Source organism: Rhincodon typus, chromosome 6, assembly GCF_021869965.1.
Source record: "Rhincodon typus isolate 14 chromosome 6, sRhiTyp1.1, whole genome shotgun sequence".
Lineage (NCBI taxonomy): Eukaryota > Metazoa > Chordata > Chondrichthyes > Orectolobiformes > Rhincodontidae > Rhincodon > Rhincodon typus.
Window position 1 is genome coordinate 42370843 of NC_063337.1, and position 23260 is coordinate 42394102.

Below are 23260 nucleotides of genomic sequence, written 5' to 3' on the forward strand. Positions count from 1 at the left end.
GAAGGTGGTATATTCATATGGTGAGAAAACTGAAATAATTTGAAGTGAGAGGACTTATCTTGCCTTGCCCATGTCATTTTTAGATGACCACATTTAGTTCTGTAGGATGCAGCAAATGCCAAGAATAAAGAAAAAACTTACACAGTTAAGGTTCTGCCTATACAAGGTGAGCAATTGCTTCTATGGATTTCTCTTGCCGCAGTGGATGTTACAAATGTTTACTGCAGTTTGCCCTTTGCCAAGTAGTTGGTTTCTTCATGAATTTTCGGAAAGAATAGTCTGTTCCTTGTGTCCATTTCGTTGTCATACAGATATTTTTGTTTTTAATTTTGCACTTCAAAAGCACATTATTAAATAAAAAGCCATCAATATGACAATATCACACTCAGCATCATAAATTATGAATTCAAAACCAAAGAATACATCCATCATTCTGCAAAATTTGAAGAGAAGCTCCGTCTGAGGAATTGGAAGGAATCGATTTATAGTGTGCATTGTCTCCTTTGGTTGTCCAAGGTTATGTGATTAAAATACCCAAGATTCATTGCTGACAGTTTTGCTCCATACAATAAGGTCATACAGACATCCGATGTTGACGACTTGGTTTTTCCTGCTTGATTTGAAAATTCTCCCAGCACGTTGGATCCTCTGGTACCATAGCAATGGCTGATGAGATTAGATCCTTAAAGGACAAAAGTGTGAACTTCGGTGGTTCTTGATTAATATTCTCTTGTACCTAAAAAAAAGTTTACATTAAGAATAGGTACAGTTATGTGAAAGAAAGATCATGTAATACTTGGAAATCATGTAATAGAGTATTTACACTTGTTTACAAATAAAACCTTTTAATTCTTGGAGTACAAGGTAATGTATGCAGCATTATGGGAGATGGCGGCATTGTGGTAATATTAGAAAATTTATAATCCAAACACCTAGGTTTAGCGTTCGGAGGACATGGATTCAAATCGCACCATACAGCTGATGGAATTTAAATTTAATTATTAAATCTGGAATGAAAGCTAGCCCCTTAATGGAAACAATATACAGAAAGGTTAGAATACAAAAAAAATTATATGCGGCAGAGTTAAGCCATTTAGACCTTTGAGCCTGCTCTACCATTCAACAAGATTGTGGCTCATCTTTGACATCAACTTCACTTGCCCACAATTCTCCTCATGTCCAAAAGTCAATCTCAGTCATTGATATACCACCCACAGTGTTTGGGAGTAGAAAATTTCAGAGTTTCACAACTCTTTATGTGAAGAAATATCTCATCTCACTCCTATATGACTGATTACTCATAGAGAGACTGCAGCTCCAAGTTACTGAATCTACAATCAGAAGAATCATCATTCCAGCATTTACTCTGTCGAGCCTCTTAAGAATTCTGTATATTTCAGTGAAATAACCTCTCATTCTTATACAAACCATTTGAGCTGCATTTCTAATTAACAGTTGGTAAGCTGATTAGATTTTTAGTTGGAGAACCTAAAGTAAATGTGCATTGCCAATTTCTCAAGTTGTACAAAACAAAACAGCATATATTGTGAAATGTTTGCACTGAGGCATATGCATTGGAAACTCAGAAACCTTTGAATTAAGTTCACTGGCATCTTTGATTGGCTGTATTGAATTGATTTGGGAAGAACAAAGAAGGACCTACAGCGAATATCAGTTTCATGGTGAAACAACATTTGAATTCTACAAAGCCACAACATTTTTTTTTCCTGAAGTGACATGGTGGTTGCAAGTGGTCTCAGGTCTGATAGCTCTTCCAAACATAATAATGGTAGGAACGCCAGCAAATTGTACGTGGATATCCAAGAACACTGTTGCATGTCCCAAGTTTGCTTTTACTGGAAGTCAATTTCTTCTTGTTAAACAGTTATTATTATGTACATTAATTGTAAGTTTACATTGCACTTTGACGTTCATGCCAAAGTGTTACTAAATGGTGTTGCAAATTCAGGTAACTTTGACAGTGACCATCTGTGAATTATTTTTAATATTAAACATGCAATACAGTAAATAATTCCTACATCACTCAGCAAGACTTCGACAGATTATGGTGAAGGTGAACTATTATTCAAAGCATGGATTGATAACCTCAAGTATGATTTTAAATTGAGTGCCATTGAAGCAATGGAGTTTATTATATACAAGTGTCAGCTTGGCTGAGTTAGAAGCAGTCTTTCTTTCAATGCTTTAGCATGTGATCTCGGTCATGACTGTCCACATGAAAATTGAAAATCCCATTGACATTTTCAAAGAAGATCATGGAGCTCACAGAATGTCCATTCTTCTCTCATCTAACAGGGCTATTCATCTCATTGTCATGTGTAAGACTTTGCATCAAACAAAGCAGACATCCCATCAAGCAAGTTGTTTAATTCAGTTTATGTGAAGCACTTTGGAATGCATGAGAGAGATGGTAAAATGCTGTATAAATGCAAGTTATTTAACAATGATTCTACAAATTCAATTAATTAAGTTTAAAAATTAGACAGACTGTTCATTAACAATGTAGAGAAAGGATATGTGGGGGATAGACTGAAAAATATGGTTGAGACTATAATCAGATCAGCTATGATCCTATTGAAAGGCAAAGCAGGCTCAAAGGGCTAAATGTCCTACTACTTAATTCATTCATTAATGTGTCTTTTGGTAAGTCAATGCCTGGATAAGTTATATTATGGTATTGTTTCATTGTGATGGTCTTCAAGGCATTATAATTTCAAATGGAAGAACTGGTAATATTATATTGTCAACTGGATTACCAGTTAGATTGATGGGAAAAGTAATGCTTTCAAATTTGCAGAAGTATATTTCACAATGCATCTTTTGGATAGTTCTTTGCATTACTTATAAATTTTATAGCACCAATTGGCCAATCATGACTTTTCTGGCCCTTTGAAATGGCTATGCATTTCATCCCACTTCCCTGCCTTTTTCACATATATTGATCAATTTTCTTTTAAAAAAAAAAAATCTGGTCTTGTTTCCATTAATCTCGTAAAAACATTCCACATCCAACAATTCTCTATTGGGTGGAGGAGAGAAATGAACCTCTCCATTTTTTTTTGAAGTGTCATGTTTCTGGACTTGACTCTTCACTGCAAAAATAGCTTATCCCCATTTACCCAATCAAAATGCTCCTTTTGAAAGCCTTCCAATCCACCCCACCCCAACTCCAAAAAAAGCATAGCAAAACACTCAGTTGAAGGGCAATCTGAAAACAGACATGTTCACTGGCCTGGGCAGTGATGCCCAAATCTCTTGCAATACGTTTTTCCTTTTTAGTACTTTTTAAAAGAGAAAATGTTAGCCACCAAATCTGTTGGAATGAAAAGACTGTTTGTATCCTAAATACTATGCAAAAGTCAGTAGCTTTAATTACCTGTACAGGATATTTGCCAAACATGTCTGGTTTGCCAAGTGCAACAGCAACATGATGATTATCATCCAGAATAGTTTCCTAGTAAACAAAATAAAGGTCAAATCACTTTAGTTTTGTACATATGAAAATGAAAGACATTGAACTAGAAGTGAATGAATACACTGTGATTTACCAACAATAATTCAAACAAAACCATTTTGATACGGTTAATCTGAACAAATATACAGGTGTCAAGCTAATTGGGCAGGATACATGAAGGAAGGTTGTATGCGATGACCGAGGAGTTCAGAACCAGGGGTCACAGTCTAAGGATAAGAGGCAGGCCTTTTACAACAGAGGTGAGGAAGAATTTCTTCACCCAAAGCGAGGTGAACCTGTGGAATTCTCTGCCACTTGTTGAGGCCAAAACAATGAAAACTTCCAAGAAAGATATAGATATAACTTTTTAAAAAATTCATTCAGGGATGTGGACGTCACTGGCCAGACCAGGCCTTAACACCCAGAAGGCAGTTGAGAGTCAACCACATTCTGTGGATCTGGAGTCACATGTAGGTCAGACGAGGTAACGCTGACAGATTTCCTTCCCTAAAGAACATTAGCAACCAGATGAGTTTTTCCAACAATCGGCAACGGTTTCATGGTCATCATTAGACCCTTAATCCCACTTTTGTTGAATTCAAATTCTATCATTTGCCATGGTGGGATTTCAGCGTGGGTCACCAGGACATTACCTGGGTCTCAGGATTAATGGCCTATCAATAATACCAGCAGGCCATCACCTCCCCTTAAGTTCTCAGGACCAAAGGGATCAAAGGATATGGGGAGAAAATGGGAACACGGCACTGAATTGAATGATCAGCTTGACCATAGTGATTGGTGGAGTAGGCTCGAAGGGCCAGATGGATGACTCTTGATCCTATGTTCTATGTTTCAATGTGCTACAAAACCTTTGTAAAAAATTATGAAAGAGGTACAATACAACAAGTTTAATCTGTTTAATTAACATTCCATGCAGCTTGATAGGATGCATGAATACAGGCCTGTAAACCCAGCTAAACCATGCTCATAGAGTCATACAGTGTGGAAAGAGACCCTTCGGTCTGACCAGTTCACCCTGAACATAATTCCAAAATAAACTAGTCCCAGCTGCCTGCTCCTGGCCCAAATCCCTCCAAACCTTTTCTATTCATGTACTTATCCAAAAGTCTTTTAAACATTGTAAATCTACCCGCATCCATCACTTCCTCAGGAAGTTCATTCCACACACAAACCACCCCCTGTGTAAATAATTTGCCTCTTATGTCTGTTTTAAATCTCTCTCCTCTCACCTTAAAAATGTGTCCTCTAGCCTTGATGTTATTAACGTAAAATTGTGATAGACAACAAATGAATTCAGAAAATTGCTGCAGCAAGCTGGTTAATTGAGTGAAACAGCTAGCTAATTCATCAGGACTGAACTGTGGAAAAGAGTGGCTGAGGATCAAGTTGACCATGAGATAAACCTCATCATGAGTACAATAGGATTAGTTGAACCAGCCGGATAACTTGGGGAATTGATAATATTTACGGCATAGTACAAATCTGGCAGAAGTGCAGCAGAAACATAAACCCAGGACCGTCAGACTCATCAACTGACTGTGAAAGTCAAGAAGGGATTGTACACTCCCATCTAAAAATGAATGTCATTTCTGACTTTGATTAGGATGGTCTAAGTAATATTTCTCCTCTCCTCCACAGAAAGTGTTCAGATTGCTATTCCAATATTGACTCCTAAATAAGCCACAATTATTCAAGTTAAAACATTGGAAAACTGAAGGCATTGTCTTCACCTGTCATAAATTCTATAAACTTTGATGACTTATTGGATCTTTTATAGTTTACCCACCCAAATTTTTTCTTTTTTAAACAGGATGAGGGTGTCGCTGACTAGGCAGCATTTATTGCCCATCCCCAATTGCCCACAGGGCAGTTAAGAGTCAACCACACTGCTGTGGATCTGGAGCCACATGAAGGCCAGACCAGGTAAGGAAGGCTGTTTCCCTTCCCTAAAGGACATTAGTGAACCAGATGGGTTTTTTCGACAATCAGCAATGGATTCATAGTTATCATTAGACTCTAATTCCAGATTTTTCTAAATTAAATATAAATTACACCATCTGCCCTGGTGGGATTCGAACGCAGGTCCCCACAACATTATCTGGGTCTCTGGATTAACAGTTTAGCATTATCTACGCCATGAACACCACCTTGTGCCATCTTTAACAGTACTCATTTCAGTCCATTTGTTGAAATTATTGTTGATGCTTTTGTCAACTTCAGACTTGGCAAATCCATGGCTGTTCTGATTAGTCTCCTATCCTCCATACTCTATAATATTCATCTTATTGATAGTTCTGCTGTTACCATACTATTCCACATAAAGTCTTAGTTACCTCTTGCTTCCTGACTTTACAGTGTTTTCTTTTATATACACGTATAAAGAAAGTCGAAGAAATAAAATAAACTTTAACATTAAGAATAATGTTTTGACACAGTTAAGTTGGAAACAATACACACTAAGTTTTGCTGTGTGCAAACAGAATATCTTGCATGCGAATTTAAGTTTTTATTTGTGTGTCTTACTGGAGTGTCCTGTTTGATTTTGTGTGTCTGAGTCACTGAATAATGTGTGATAAAATGGATATTGAAGTATTTTACAAAAGCTGAAAGAGATGGGGATTCTCTAGGGGCTAGTGAGCAACGGTACTCAAGGCAGTTTGACTTTATTTGTAAGCTTTGCCACTTTGATTGTTCTGTAAATGAACACTGAAGGACTCCCTTTTGTCTCTCCTATGGTGTGAGAATTGTGCCTTTTTGGATTTAATTTTTTTTAAAAGCTTTTTTAAAAAGCCTGTTTTTGTGAAAATTCACCTTTTTCTTGAGCTTACATTTATGATTGGTTGAAAAGGTACCCTGAAGAAAGAAGGCCTGACGACCACGGATTAAGTCAACTTATTTTTTTTAAAAATGTAGATTTAACTTGAAATGTTACTCAAACGTGTGTGTAAAAGTGATTTTGAGTGAATGATGTTTGTTTTAAGTTTATTCGCTTTTTGTAATTATGATCATGTATTAGCATATATTATTATATTAAATTTGAAGCAAATTTCAGAATGGGAGTTCTAGGTTAAGCGGGAAGTAATTAGAAAAAAGTAACTGTTGTAAATTCAAAAATTTCAGTAGAATTTTCAGATTACAATTGAAACTCCAGTGTTTTTTTTTGAATATATCGGAATTCAAACCTGGATCTGATTTCACAGCTGTGGGCTAGCTTTGTGTTTGGATGCTGTTAATTAAAGACACCCAGACTGTTTTTAAACTTATTTCAGAGATAGTAGGAACTGCAGATGCTGGAGAATCTGAGATAACAAGGTGTAGAGTTGGATGAACACAGCAGGCCAAGCAGCATCAGAGGAGCAGGAAGGCTGACGTTTCGGGCCTAGACCCTTCTTCAGAAATGGGGGAGGGGAAGGGGGTTCTGAAATAAATAGGGAGAGAGGGGGAGGGGAGATTTTGAAGCTTGTGAAGTCCACATTGATACCATTGGGCTGCAGGGTTCCCAAGCGGAATATGAGGTACTGTTCCTGCAACCTTCAGGTGGCATCATTGTGGCACTGCAGGAGGCCCAAGATGGACATATCGTCTGAGGAATGGGAGGGGGAGTTGAAATGATTCGCGACTGGGAAGTGCAGTCGTTTAGTGCGAACTGAGCGTAGGTGTTCCGCAAAGCAGTCCCCAAGCCTCCGCTTGGTTTCCCCGATGTAGAGGAGGCCACAACGGGAACAGCGGATACAGTATACCACATTAGCAGATGTGCAGGTGAACATCTGCTTGATGTGGAAAGTCTTTTTGGGGCCTGGATGGGGGTGAGGGGGGAGGTGTAGGGGAAGGTGTAGCACTTCCTGCGGTTGCAGGGAAAAGTGCCGGGTGTGGTGGGGCTGGAGGGGAGTGTGAAACAGATAAGGGAGTCTTGGAGAGATTGGTCCCTCTGGAAAGCAGATAAGGGTGGGGAGGGAAAAATGTCTTCGGTGGCGGAATTCGATTGCAGATGCAGATTGCAGTGTCGGAGAATGATGCGTTGGATCCGGAGATTGGTGGGGTGGTACGCGAGAACGAGGGGGATTCTGTTTTGGTTGTTATCGCGGGGAGGTGGTGTGCGGGATGAGTTGCGGGAAATGCGGGAGACATGGTCGAGGGCGTTCTTGACCACTGAGGGGGGGGGAAGTTGCGATTCTTGAAAAACGAGGATATCTGAGATGTTCGGGAGTGGAATGCCTCATCCTGGGAGCAGATGTGACGGAGGCGAAGGAATTGGGAATAGGGGATGGCATTTTTGCAGTAAGGTGGGTGGGAGGAGGTGTATTCTAGGTAGCGGTAGGAGTCGGTGGACTTGAAATGGATATTGGTTTCTAGGTGGTTGCCAGAGATGGAAACAGAGGTCCAGGAAGGAGAGAGAGGTATCAGAGATGGTCCAGGTGAACTTGAGGTTGGGGTGGAAGGTGTTGGTGAAGTGGATGAACTGTTCGAGCTCCTCGTGGGAGCATGAGGCGGCACGGATACAGTCATCAATGTAATGGAGGAAGAGGTGGGGTTTAGGGCCAGTGTAGCTACGGAAGAGGGATTGTTCCACGTAACCTACGAAGAGGCAGGCATAGCTTGGGCCCATGCGGGTACCCATGGTGACCCCCTTTGTCTGTAGGAAGTGGGAGGAATTGAAAGAGAAGTTGTTGAGGGTGAGGACGAGTTCAGCTAAGCGGATGAGGGTGTCAGTGGAGGGGGACTGGTCCGGCCTGCGGGACAGGAAGAAGCGCAGAGCCTTTAGGCCATCTGCATGGGGAATGCAGGTGTATAGGGACTGGACGTCCACGGTAAAGATGAGGTGTTGTGGACCAGGGAATTGGAAGTTTTGGAGGAGGTGGAGGGCGTGGGTGGTGTCACAGATGTAGGTAAGAAATTCCTGGACCAAGGGGGAGAAAATGGAGTCGAGATAGGTGGAGATAAGTTCGGTGGGGCAGGAGCAGGTGGAGACAATGGGTCGACCAGGGCAGTCAGGTTTGTGGATTTTAGGAAGGAGATAGAAACGGGCGGTGCGGCCTTGTCTCCACCTCCCTAACCTGTTCTTTGTCCCACCTAGCCCCTCCTCCCACCTCAAGCCCCACCCCCATCTCCTACCTACTAGCCTCATCCCGCCCCCTTGACCTGTCCGTCCTCCCTGGACTGACCTATCCCCTCTCTAACTCCCCACCTACACTCACCTTTACTGGCTCCATCCCCACCCCTTTAACCTGTCTGTCTCCTCTCCACCTATCTTCTCCCCTATCCATCTTCTATCCGCCTCCCCCTCTCTCCCTATTTATTTCAGAATCCCCTTCCCCTCCCCCATTTCTGAAGAAGGGTCTAGGCCCGAAACGTCAGCTTTCCTGCTCCTCTGATGCTGCTTGGCCTGCTGTGTTCATCCAGCTGTACACCTTGTTATCTGCTGTTAGACCGGCTGTGTTTTCCCAGCAATTTCTCCTTTTGTTTCCCATTCCTACCTATCTTTGTGTCATCAGCAAATTTAGTTACCATACCCTCATTCCCTTCAACCAAATTAGTTATATAAATTGCACACCACTCATGACATCCTGCCAGGCTGAAAAAGATACATTAATTCTGATTCTCTGCTTCCTGTTAGCCAGCCAATCTTCTTTCCAGGGCAATATGTTACTCCCTTTAGCACGAGCTTTTATTTTCCACAATAATCTTTGATGCAACACCTTATCAAATGCCTTCTGAAAATCTAAACACAATAGTACACTGGTTCTATTTATCTACAATTTATGTTACTTCTTCAAAGTACTGCAATAAATTAGTGCTTTGACAAAATCATGTTGGCTCAGTTTGATTACTATTACAACATAGAGACAGAGAGCTGATTCAAATCAGCTTTCCTATCTCTGTAAATAGCAACACAGTAAAATAAAAAAAAACTCTATAACCCTCAAAATTGACTCTATGGTTCCTAACCACGGATCGTAACTTAGTCAAAAGATATACCAATATATTAATATTAACTTTGGCAGAGCAAAGTGGAACAACAAGGTAATCTAACTAATATCTATGATTTAAACCCACTCCTATTAAATTCTATTTTTGTCTTTCTGTGAAAGTGGAAAATGAGACAAAGTTAAGGGATAAATCAAATGAAAAAAATAAATGAGATGTAACTGACCAATTCACTTAAGCTGTTTCTATGATTTGTAATCTCACGGGCACATGTGATTGTATCTCGCTTGAATTCTGAAGACAATGATGCATGCAGATAGATTCCAGTGGGCTCCATGGAATATTCATTTAATTCTTATAAATGAGATTCTATTCTCTGAACTTTCATTAGTTGAATATGGGAGGTAGGGCAGGCAGCTTTCAAATCTTCTTGCTTTAGCATCAACAGCCAAACTCCAGTCCAAAACAGTTCAAAAATCCTGCCCCTCAGTTTGTTTGATCATCACATTCTTCCCCCAGACTTGCTGGTGTTAATTCCCAGGTACTGACCTCATTTATCGCCAAACATCCACCTGGTGCAGGATTTTTAAAGAAGAAACAACTGTAATTATCTTTCAGACCTGGCCTCATGAACAAATAACAGCTTGTTTGCTCTCTTGTTTTTAACACAAGCTGCTGCTCACAGTCCGAAGGTCACCTTACAGCTCTAAACCAAACATAATAAAAAAGTAAAAGTAAAAATAAGGAAAAATCAGTGAAGGTTCTAACATTATCTTGAATGTATCCAGGTGCCCTATTATTACATCTTTAAAAATAGCTTCTAATATTTTCCCTATGACAAATGTTAAGCTAACTGGTCTATGGTTTCCTGCTTTCTGCTTCCCTCCATTTTTGAATAAAGGAGTTACATTTGCTATTTTCCAAACAAAAGAAATCTTCCCAGAATCTAATGATTTTTGGGAAATTAAAACCAATGCATCAAAAATCTCACTGGCTACTTCTTTTAGGAACATAGGAAAACGAGTAGGCCATTCAGTCCCTCAAGTCAGTTCTGATTTTAAGACCCTGGGATGATACTCACTAGTACCTGGGGACTTGTCAACTCTCAGTTTCAACAATTTACCCAGTGATTTACTCCTATTTCTAGGATGTTACTTCTATCCTTTCTATAAGTAACCTAGATATCTGATCAAAGTGTCTGTTCAATTTGTCTGCCATTTCTTTATACTCCATTACTAATTTCCCTGACTAATCTTCTATGGGACCAACACTTACTTTGTTTTCTCGTTTCGTTTTTAAAGATCTGAAGTAATTTTCCCTATTTGTTTTTTGAATTTTGGCTAACTTTCGTACTCTAATTCTTCTACCCCTCCATTAAACCTTTCAGTAATCTGATGTTATTTTTTATATTTTGTCTAATCCTCTGACCTGCTACCTAGCTTTCCATAATTAAATTTATTTTATTTGAATTTAACACATCTCTTTGACATTCTTCATTCATTATGGAAGGTGGATCTATCCCTTAGAATTTTTGTTGGAACGCATCTATTTTGTGAGTTTTGAAATATCCCCTTAAATGTTTGTCACTGCATCTCTATTGACCTATCTCTTAACCTGAATTGCCAATTCACTTTTGCTAGCTCCATGCTCATATACTTATAATTGCCAATTGTCAGAAAAACCCATCTGGCTCACTAAAGCCCTTTACGGAAGGAAATCTGCCATCCTCACCTGGTGTGGCCTACATGTAACTCCAGATCCACAGCAATGTGGTTAACTCTCAACTACCCACTGAAATGGTATAGGTAAGACACTCGGTTGTATCGCAACGAAGTCTCAACAAAGGAATGAAACCAATGCACCACCTTGCATCAACCTAGGCACTGGAAAAGACAACAGCAAAAACAGCCTTATCGACCCTGCAAAGTCCTCCTTACTAACATCTGGGAGCTGGTGCCAAAGTGGGACTGCTGTCTCACAGTCTGACATAGTCATACTTGTGGAATCATACCAGACAATGTACCAGACACTACAATGCTTGGCTATGTCCTGTCCCACCAGCAGGATAGGCCCAGCAGAGGTGACGACACAGTGGCATACAACAGCCAGAGGAATCCTCAACACTCACTCTGGACCTCAAGGAGTCACTTGGCTGGTGGATCAGCATTCCTTCATGTTGAACAAGACTTGGAGGAAGGACTGAGGGTAGCAAGGGCGCAAAATGTATTCTGGGTGGGGGATTTCAATGTTCACTACCATGAGTGGCTCAGCAGCAGCACTACTGATTGAGCTGGTCGGGTCCAAAAGGACATAGATGCTAGACTGGGTCTGTGGCAGTATTGAGGAAACTAACAGAAAGAAAAACATAACATCCTTATTAATCTACTAGCTGCCGTTGCATCTAAATATGACCGTATTGGTAAGAGTGACCACCACAGTCCTTGTAGAGAAGAAGATCTGCCTTCACACGGAGAATACCCTCCGTCGTGTTGTGTGGCACTATCACCGTGCGAAATGAGATAGAATTCGAACAGATCTAGAGACTCAAGACTGGGCATCCAGGAGGTGCTATAGACTATCAACAGCAGCAGAATTGTACCCAAACACAATCTGCAACCTCATGGCCTGGCATATCCCCTATTCAAGCCAAGGGATCAATCCTGGTTCAATGGAGAGTTCAGGAGGGTACAACTCAGAATTTTATGCAGCAGCGTCCTAGGATTGAGATGAATGACACCCAACAACCACAAACATTCGGGTGCTTGATACCACTGTAATCAATAGTAAAATTCACTTCAATTCCCACTGATTTCAATTTTGCCTGGGGGCAGGGGCTCTTGTTGAACTCTGTCTAAGCATCAGTGAGCAAGTTAGTACTCAGCTATTGCCATTGGACAGTAGTGTGTTATGATCTTTTAGGAGAAATCAACTTTTAATAATAAATTTGAGCTTGTGAAGTTTAAAACTGAAATTATTATCCATAACTATGCACTTTTTAAACAAAACCTTTACTCTACAGGTAGTTCTGCTATAACGCGTGTTTCGTTATCGCAAATTGGCTGTAATGGGATTGATGAATAGCGGACGCTGTTTGGATAACATGAACTTTCTGCTGTACACGTATAGCAATTTTCTATAGCAATCTCCCTACAATGTGATTTTCTATAGCGCGAGGTCACACAAGAACGCAACTATCGCGTTATAGGAGAACTATCTGTTCAAGAATTAAACAAAGCACTAACCTATCACTATATTTTACAAACATCAATACTTAACCCACTAGATGCCAATAGGGCATCTTGAAGTCTCCTTCATCTCTTCATAAAAACATGGAAGATAGGAGCAGGAGTAGGCTATTTGATCCCTTGAGCCTGCTTTGTCATTCAACATGATCATGGCTGATCATCTAGCTCAGTACCCTAATCATGCTCTTCCCCCATATCCCTGATCCCTCTCGCCACGAGGGCTATATCTACCTCATTCTTGAAAGCACATAACGTTTTGGCCTCAACCACTTTCTGCCGCAATTCCACAGGCTCACCACTCTCTGGATGAAGACATTTCTCCTCCTCAATCGTAAAAGGTTTACCCCTTATCTTTAAACTATGACCTCTGGTTTTGGACTCTCCCACCATCAGGAACATCCTCCCTGCATCTAACCTGTCTCATCTTGTAAGAATGTTATAGTTTCTATAAGCTCCTTCCTCATTCTTTTAAACTCCAGTGAATAAAATCCGAACTGACTCAATTTCTCCTGATATGTCAGTCCTGCCATTCCAGGAACCAATTTCATAAATCTTTATTGTGGTTCTTCAATGGCAAGAACATCTTTTTTCAGATAAGGAGATCAAAATTGATACAACATTCCAGGTGTGGTATCGTCAGTGCCCTGTATAATTGCAGCAAGACATTCTTGTTCCTGCACTCAAATCCTCTCATTATGAAGGCCAAGATACAGTTTACCTTCTTTCAGCCTACTGCACCTACGTGCTTACTTGCAGTGACTGGTGCATGAGGACACACGGGTCTTGTTGAACATCCTCCCCTCTCAATTTATAGCAATTCAAATAATAATTTGCCTTCCTATTTTTGTTATCAAAGTGGATAACCTCATAATTACCTACATTATACTGTCACTCAACCTATCCAAATCACATTGCAACATCTCTGCATACTCCTTACTGCTCACAATTCCATCCACCTTTGTGTCATATGCAAATTTTGAGACATTACACTGGTTACAGTCACAGTTTGCTAGAACCATAGATAAAACATGAGAGAGATAAAGAGTAAACTAGAACAAAGAATACCTTATTGTCCATCCTCTCAGCCTCAGTCCTACACTTTCTCTCCTAGTTCCCGTGCCAGGTCACCTGACCCACACTCTTAAAGTGGCAATACTGCTTGCCAAAACAGACAAGCCAGGGAATTCCTGGAGGCCTGGCATTCTAACCAGAACTCCATCAACAAACACATTGAACTGGACTCAATATACAAACCACTGAAAAATAGACTAGAAGTGATGCCAACCACCCCAGCAAACAGGTGCAATAAATAACAAGCATGTCCTGGAGGCACACTGATAACATTACCTAGCAGGATGGCGAAACATCTGCAACCAAACATACCGGCTCGGCGAGCAAGTCTACAATCTTTTCAGGCTTTCTTCTTGGCTTTCAAATGCTCCTCTTTGGAGGATCCGATAACTAAAATATTGTCCAGATAACAATGGACACCTGGCAAACCACTCAAAATTTGGTCCACTGGTCTTCTGGAACAGAGCCAGAGCTGACGTGATGCCAAAAGGCAGTTGCTTGTAACGGAATATTGTGTCACTATCGTCAGCGGCCTCTGGGGTTCCTTCACCACTCCCATCTGCAAATAGGCCTGCAATAGATCCATTTTTGAGAACTTCTTTCCCCTAGCCAACCCACTGAACAGGTCCTCAGTGAGTGGAAGTGGGCATTGATCCACATGCACACAGGGTTGGGCCGAGTGTGACCCTAAAGTCATCACAAATCCTTACCGTGCTACCTGTTTTTAAGACAGGAATGATTGGAGTGGCCCATTCGCTAGTGGATACTGGTTCCAATGCTCCCAGGTTCATCAGCCATTCCAGTTCTGCCTCTACTTTAGGTCGCTTGGCATATGGTACTGGACATGCCTTCAGATTCCTAGATGACCCTCTCATTTCAACCAAAGTTAAATTTCTACTCCTTTCATTTCCCCCAGGGGTTCCCAAGAAGACATCTTTATACCTGCCCAAAATCGCTTGCAAATTCATTTTGAGTCTGCCAGCCTATTAACCCCAGCCCAATTTAACTTTAATTTCTGTAACCAGCAAGCATTCAAATAATGCAGGGTACCTTTCACCATGTACAGAGGCTGTTCAGCACACTGGTCCCTTAGCTGTACTTTTACCAGGATATAGTCCTTCAGTGGCACCACTTGTTCCATGTATGTCAACAACATAATCTAGTGCAGGCTTCGATGACAGTGCCTTTAACTTTTCCCTATATATTGATTTGGGAATCAGAGACACCACTGCACCCATATCCACTTCCATCTTTATTGCCTTAGCCTCTAATTTGGGAAGAATCCAGAAACAAACAGTTTGCCCTGTACCTACAGGATGTTTAACTGAAACTCCTACAATGCCTCCCCTAGCTCCTGTGCAGGATCACCTGACCCACACTCTTAAAGGGGCAACACTACACAACTACGTACATAATAACTAGCTCCCTCATCTAAGTCATTAACTATCTATTGTGAACAGCTGGGGTCCTAGTAACAATCCCTGCAGTACTCCATTAGTCATCACCTGCCATTCAGAAAAAGACCAATTTATTCCTATTCTTTGTTTCTTGTCTACTAACCAATTTTCTATCCATCTCAATTCACTATCCCCAATTCCATTCACTTCAACTTTATTCATCAATATCTCATGTAGGACTTTGTTGAAAGCATTCTTTAAGTGCAAATAAACCACATCCACTGGCTGCCCTGATAACTCTACCAGTTACTTTCTTGAAGGATTTTGGTAGATTTGTCAAACATATTTTTCCTTTTGTAAATCGATGCTGGCTGTGTCTGTTTTCACTACTATTTTCTAAGTGCTGTGCTATAAAATCCTTGATAATGGACTCGAGCATCTTCCCCACTACTGATGTCAGGCTCACTGGTCTATAATTCTGTTTTCTCTCTACCTTTCTTTTTGAATCAGTATGGATTAGACTAGTTACCCTCCAATCTGTAAGAACTGTTCCAGAGTCGAAAGAATCTTTGGAAGCTGATCACCAATACATTCACTATTCCTAGTGACACTTCCTTAAGTACTCTGGGATGTAGATTATCAGGCCCTGGGAATTTATCAACCCGTGCTCTACTAACACAGATGTGCTTCAGTTCTTCCATCTCACTAAACCCTGTGTTCCCCATCATTTCTAGAACATTATATGAAAATAGTAGCGAAGTATGAGTTTAGTTCATCAGCTATTTCTTTGTTCCCTATTATAAATTCACCCGTTTCTGACTCTTAAGCTATGTTGGTTTTCACAAATATTTTTCTCTTGACATACCTATAGAAACATTCTATAGTTAGTTCTTACGTTCCCCACAAGCTTACTGTCCTACGTTATTTTCCTCTTCTTAATCCCTTGGTCCTCCTTTGCAGACATCTAAACTCTTTCCAATCCTCAGGTATGTTGATTTTTCTTGCCAATTTGTGTGTTTTTTTTTTCACATTTAATACTATCTCTAACTTCCCTCATAAGACACGGTCTAGTCACTGTTCTCTTTGCACTCTTGTGCCAAAGAGGAATAAACAATTTTTGAAGTGCACCCATTCACTCTTCAAATGTTTGCCATTGCCTGTCCATTGTCATTCCTGACAGTAACGTTTCCCAATCCATTATAGCCAACTCATGCCTCGTGCCACTGCAGTATCCATTATTAAGATTCAGGACCCTTGTCTCAGAATCAACTACCTCACTCCATATTGATGAACAAATCTATCATATCATGGTCACTCATTCTCAAGGAGTTCTTTCACAACTACATTACCAATTATTCCATTCTCATTGCATCACAGCCAGACTAATATGGCCTGTTCTCTAGTTGGCTCCTTAATGTATTGGTCCAGAAAGCCATCCAAAATCCAGAAACAATCTAAGAATTCCTTCTCTACAGTACTGTGACTAATTTTGTTTCCCCAATATATATGCAGATGAAAGTCACCCATAATTACTAATGTTCCTTTACTGCATATGTCTCTAATTTTCTGTTTAATGACATTTCCAACATCGCCTCTATAGTGTGGTGGTCTATATGCCACCTTCAAAAATTTCTTTTGCCCATTGGTATTTCTCAATTCTACCGATACAGATTCTACATTGTTTGAGCTAATATTTTTCCTTAATATTGTGTCTATAGCCCCTTTAATCAGTAATGCAACTCCACAGCCTTTGCCTTCTTAAATACTGAAAAGGCCTGGATGCTTATTTCCCATTCCTGGTCACCCTGTAGCCATTTCTCCGTAATCCCAACTATACGATACCCATTTACATCTATGTGTATTATTAATTCATCCACTTTATTTCGAACACTCTGTGCATTCAGACAGAAAGTCTTAAGGTAAATATTTTTAATGTTACTTCCCCCATTCCCACGACTTTTTTACAATGGCCTTTTATTCTTCTGCCCATCACTTCTCTTACTCCCTTTACTGTCTTTTGTTCTTAACATTAATTCCCCCTACCTCTGACTCCTTGTATAGGTTCCTATGGTCCTGCCAATTTAGTCTCAGTGCTCCCCTACCAAGCTAACAAATTGGACTGTTTGTACTCGTCCTACCTAGCCCAGAACTCATCCAAATCTGAAAATCTCCTCATATCACCTTTTTAGCCAATGTTCATCTGATTTATCCTGCTATTTCTACTTTGACTAGCAAATGGCCCTGGTAGTAATCCTGAGATCACTACCTATGAAGTCCTGCTTTTCAGCTTGCTTCCTAACTCCCTATATTCTACTTTTAGGACTTCATCTTTTTTTTAAACTATGTTGTTGGTACCAATGTGTATCATGACTACTTACTGTTCACCTTCCCCTTCCAGAATATCGTGTAACTGCTCTGAGACATCCTTGACCCTTGCACTGGGGAGGCAACATACCATCCTGGATTGTGGCCACAGAAGCGCCTACCTATTTCCTTTACAATTGAATCCCCTACGACTACACATCAAACCACAGTGCCATAAATTTGGCTGTTGCTTTTTTCCCCCCGAGAGGACATTCACTTCAACAGTATTCAAAGCAGTCTATCTTGTTTTTCAGGGGATTGGTCCAAGGGGATTCTTGAATTGCCTGTCCAATCCTCTCTCTGCCTGGGGATCACCCATTCCTTTTCTGCCTGTGGAGTCTTAGCCTGTGGTGTGACCACTTCCCTGTATGTGCTATCCATGATTCTCTCAGCTTCACGTATGCTCCACTGTGTCTCCAACTACCACTCCAGCTCTGAAACCCAGGCTTCCAGGAGCTATAGCTGGTAGTACTTCCTGCACACATGCTTGTCCCCGGCACCGAAAATGTGCCTGGCTTCTCACATTGAGTGGGAAGAACACAGCATGGCTTTCAGCTCTCCTACCATGACTTACTACTTTAAATTAAACCCTTTAAAAGATGCTTAATATCAAATATTATCAAGTTCTCTAGAGCTCTTTTTTCATTTCCTTGTTACTACAGAATACAGCCCTTAGATCAATAAACCAAAAAAAAACTCTTGCAAACTACTTGCAGTAAAAGATATAAATATTTACCTGACTTTACCAACTACTTTCTGATCATCTCTCTCCTTTGGAGCCTCAACTCCTGCCGTAGGGTAATTCTACTCCGATTTTTATGCAATGCCACCTTTCTTTAATCGGGACACCAACTGCAAAGACATCTTTCCCAGACCAGTTCATCAGAACGCCAACTGTAAGGACATCACTACTAGACTGCTTCACTGGAAACCAAATGCAAGGGTACTTTTCCCAGAGTTTTTCAAGGACACTCTTCTCACTCCGGGACTAAACCAAGTTGTGCCACAGCTTCCAGGAATTCACTTTGATTCTCCGAGTTCTAAAATTACTTAGGTCCTTCCACTAGCATGTAGCTAAGTAACCCTTCATTTCTCTTCAGCATCTTGTCAGTGTAGGCACCATAGCTGTAGGCATCACTGCACTCTTTCCGAATAACCCTAACTCAGAACTCCATTTTTATTGGCCTTTGCTTCTGGCTTACAATTTCTTCACAGCTTCTGGCAAATTTTCAGTTGTTGCCTGTTTTCAAGTTGACCCAGTTCCAGATATAAATTGTCTGTTTTAAAGCTAATCCTGAGCTAATTAGATGTTTCTTTGAGAAAACAAAAAGATAAACCCTTAACAAAAGAAAGTTGTCTTGCAAACAAATTTCGTAGAGATTTAGTCCAATTACCTCTAACTTTATCTGACCTATGATCTGTAAAGGATGTGGGTCCTTCAAGACCTTCCTTTGTTTTCCCATTGCTTTCAAACCTTTCTTTGATCTGGGATGCATACTAAATAATTTAAAACACTTATAAGATACAATTATAGACATCTTGTCTCCATCAAGAAACTCAGAAAAGGGCCACCTACTGTTAAATGTTTTCACACTTCCACCTTTGACCACTTCAAAATGAACATGGGTCGATGTACCAGCTTCTCAAACTAGGTGTTCACATTTTCTTACACTTAAAAGTTCAATCACACTAAAAGATATATAGCCCAAAATAGATGAACTAAGAAATTAAGCATTTTTATAAAAAAACTGTTATTAATACCTGCCATCACTTTGCAGATGATGGATGGTAACCTGATGAATGATAATTTATTTGAATAGATTTGTCCTGCAATTTGTGGACAGGTCTTTGCGCCCAAGCAATTTTCCACATTGTTAGGTAATTGCCAGTACTGCACTTGTACCAGACCTCTTGGTTAGATGTGTGGCTAGTTCTAGAGTATATCTTCAGCACAAAGCAGCTGTTTTCAGGGCTACATCCTTTGTTATATTAAATGGCGATTGAACAAAGCAACTCTGATTATACTTCACTACTAAAGAAGGCAACTAAAAATTTGATGTAAACTTTGCCTTGTACAATGTTAATGCTGTCTGTTTTGGGGTAAACAAAAATATATGTGTAAAAAGACATTAACGTCTGACCAAAACAGAAAGCACCGGAGAAACTCAGCAAATCTGGCTGCATCTGTGGAGAGGAAAACCGTGTTAATGCTTCGAGTCCAGTGATGCTTCATAAGAAGTAGTTCATCAGTAGTTCTGATGAAGGGTCACTGGACTTGAACCGTTAACTCTGTTTTTCTCCCCACAGATGCTGCCAGACCTGCTAAGTTTCTCCAGTGCTTTCTGTTTCCATTTTAGAACTCCAGCATCCACAGTTCTTTGTTTTAAATTAATATCTGACTAGATGTACAGGGAAACAAACACAGATGTACAGGGAATTTTACTGTTACATTCCCAGGTTATGCTACAAATCATGTAGATTTATCCTGATTTGCGAGTTTCCATAAAAGAGAAATATTTAGAGGAGTGCCTGAATATAAGAAAATATCTATAACTGACTCAAATCATAACAGAATTGTAAAGAGGGAGATTCTGCACTAAAAAACGAAATTTAGTAATGGTGTGGGAAAATGAATGAAATTAGGATAAATGTGATAAATTGTTTAAAAATGGGATAATGAATCTAAAGGTTACATATCAACAGAATTAAATCAACAGAAGGTTCCCATCAAGGAAAGCAAATAAAAAGCTCACATCCATCATGGAAATAAACATGCAGCAGACCTCTACTGGGGAAATAACAGAAACAACAGGCTTTTACAGCATCAAATAAACAGATGATGAGCTTTGTTTACCTCTGTAAACATGGTGACCGACTTTCTCAAAGATGTTATCACTGCAGTTATATTTGATCACCGAATCATGCATCCATGCACAGATTCAAAGTAAATTTTTTAAAACATGGATTCTTGGTATACTGCACACGAACTACTGTTTCAGTAACTAATATTAAGCGATCTGTAACCTAGAATACCACTCAATTGTAACTCAATACAATTGATACCCTTGAGATGCATTTTGAAAGCAATTTGCAATTGTTTACTGATGCTAATGTTGATTAATACTTTTGACTAGTCTTTGAAAATAGTGCAATTTTCATTGAACACACTTTGAGTTAACACGGAAAAAGCTTTAAAAACACTAAAGTTCACAAATAAAACATTGACCTTCAAGAAATCAAAGGTTTACTGCACAAAGTATAGCATCAATTAATTGGATTTGCAGTGAACATTCTAAGTTTCTGTAAAAATCAATTCTTTATGCCAATGAAAACTGAATCCGCATTAATTTAAAAAATTATGTTTCATATTTCCTGTAATTAAATTTAAGAATACAGAAATAAGTAATGCTGTAGACAATTTCTCAACCTATTTTAATTTGCTCAAAATAGTCAATCTGCATAGTTACCTAAAATTTATAAATATGAATTTTGAGTTTCAAAGAATGATATAATTTTTAATGACGAACGAATTTTAAAGAAACAATTTGAATAGATGGAACATGCACAGCTTTTGGTGAGGATTTGGCCCAGTGGCTTAGAAAAACAACCATTTAATATTGTGATATGCAATCAAATCTACTGTATAACGAAGGAATACATATCTTCATCTTGAGAACTTAGACTTATATACAAAAATATCAGTTATTTAGTCTCCGACAAACATTTCGGATGACACAGAGCATTTGTTACCCAAGGATGATGTCAGGGTGCCAATAACTGATGACTAAAATAGGCACGAAATTGGAAATACCAACACAGGAAGATGTATGATACATTAATCTAAATTGTTGCAGTTTATTACTAGTGAATATAAACAATATTTTCTGCATGGTAATGTTTTTCCTGCAAAACAGCTGGTGTCCTAACATCAATGCATAATGAAAACACTGTACAGAACTTTTCCCTACATTATATTTAACTAACTTCCACATGACTGTCAACTGTGGCTGAGCGGTACCGCTCCAGTTTCTGACTCAGGTTTTGCGTTCCATTCCCACTGCAGGTGCTTGAGTACTAAGCAATGCAGTGTAGTCAGACTGCTGCACTGTCAGTGCTCTCTTTCAAATGAGATGTTAACACTCTCAGGCAGATGCAAAAGATACTTGCCACTCTTCAAAGAAAAGTCTTCAAGTTCCTGTGGGTTCTGGCCACCATTTATCTCTCCCTATTATCATTATCATTAACACAAATTATCTGTTTGGGCGACCTCACTGTGCACAAATTGGCTGCCTTAATGTCCCAAATAGGGGACATTCTCAAGAACATCCTTCCTCCACACTCTGAAGCAAATAGTTGGAATCAGCGGGAATTGCAATAAGATGACCATCGGTAAAAGTCAAATTGCTTTGGTTGATCTTTAGTAAGTAATCTCACCTCAAATGTCCATGCTTCTTCCTGGTCTCCATCCAAAAACATTATTGTTTCCTTAGATACTGGCCCTGTTTGCATATGTAATGGCGATGTATGGAATTCAATTCTCTGCAGATTAAATCCTACTCCAACGCCTATTGCCTTTATAAAGCTTTCTTTCAAAGCCTAGAATGTAAAGAATTGAAACTTGGAACTCTTGATTTTTCTTAATTAGAAATAAATTATACACAAATAAACAGGTGGTTAAACGAATCTTAAAGTAGCATTAAATGATTTAATTTAATGTAGGATGATTCAAACAAAATTACTCATGATTTTAATACTAATACAGAATTAAGTAATACCCAGAAAATTACATCAAACATAATAGTGGCAAAATGGAATTACATATCATTAAAAGAAAAATAAGTCATTCGGCCCTACTGATCAATTCTGGGATTTTGGTGCCACATAACCCTCCTCCGCCCTTCTTCATCTAACTCTTGGGGAAGTTTTAATCAAATGATGCAGGTTATAAAATCAGAGATGAAAAACTGGGAGACAACACTCAAGTAGGAAAGAATCGCTTATTAGGAGGGTTCAGAATAAGAGTGAATACAGAGGTCTAATTTAGTAAAAGCAAAATACTGCAGATGCTGGAAATCTGAAACAAACACAGAAAATACTGGAGAAACTCAGCAGGTCTGACAGCATCTGCAGAGAGGGAAACAGAGTTAACGTTTCGAGTCCCATATGACTCTTCTTCAGAACTTTCAGAAGGTCTAATTTAGATTTAATATGCACGTATGTGAATGTGGAATAGTAAATAAGATTACTGAGCTGCACAGACTGCCAACTGAAAAACATGGGTCAAGATATTCTGATGGCCAGAGTCATTGGAGTAGACGTCCATGTGGGATTTGCCTAAGATAATAAAATTTCCCATGAGCAATTCCTTGGGTCAGGAACTTTCCAACAGAATCTGTTGTCCAAGAGAGTGGGGTAATTTGGAAGGTTCCAACTCACTTAAGCTTAATAGTAACACAGGAAAGGTTAGAGGATTAAGAACCTCTCATAAATCCTGGGTAACTGTTAAACAGGCTCCAACCCACCACTGAGCAGCACCACCAACTGATCCTCCATCTTGCTGGTATGATGGCCCCGGACCCGACAATTCTCCGCCCACCATACCCAAAACTCCTTATTCCAACTGGTCCCCAGCCCTACATTCCTGCCCCAGGGACCTGCCACCTCTCTCCCAGCTGCTGGACACCTGGCACAGCAAATCGAGGATACTGCCATAGTGCTGAAGAGAGAAGATGTCTAGATGGGTTAAAGACCAGACTTAATTG

The 23260-nt window shown here is 39.8% G+C and overlaps 1 protein-coding gene across 1 annotated transcript in view; it reads right to left on the reverse strand.

Moving 5' to 3' along the window:
* Positions 1 to 295: 295 nt before the first annotated feature.
* Positions 296 to 23260, reverse strand: part of aasdhppt (aminoadipate-semialdehyde dehydrogenase-phosphopantetheinyl transferase) — a 52281-nt gene continuing 29316 nt past the window's right edge. Inside the window, 3 exon segments of the mRNA XM_048597949.1 lie at positions 296 to 736; positions 3398 to 3475; positions 21933 to 22094. Of these exon segments, the coding sequence (XP_048453906.1) occupies positions 575 to 736; positions 3398 to 3475; positions 21933 to 22094 (402 nt within the window). The 3' untranslated portion in view covers positions 296 to 574.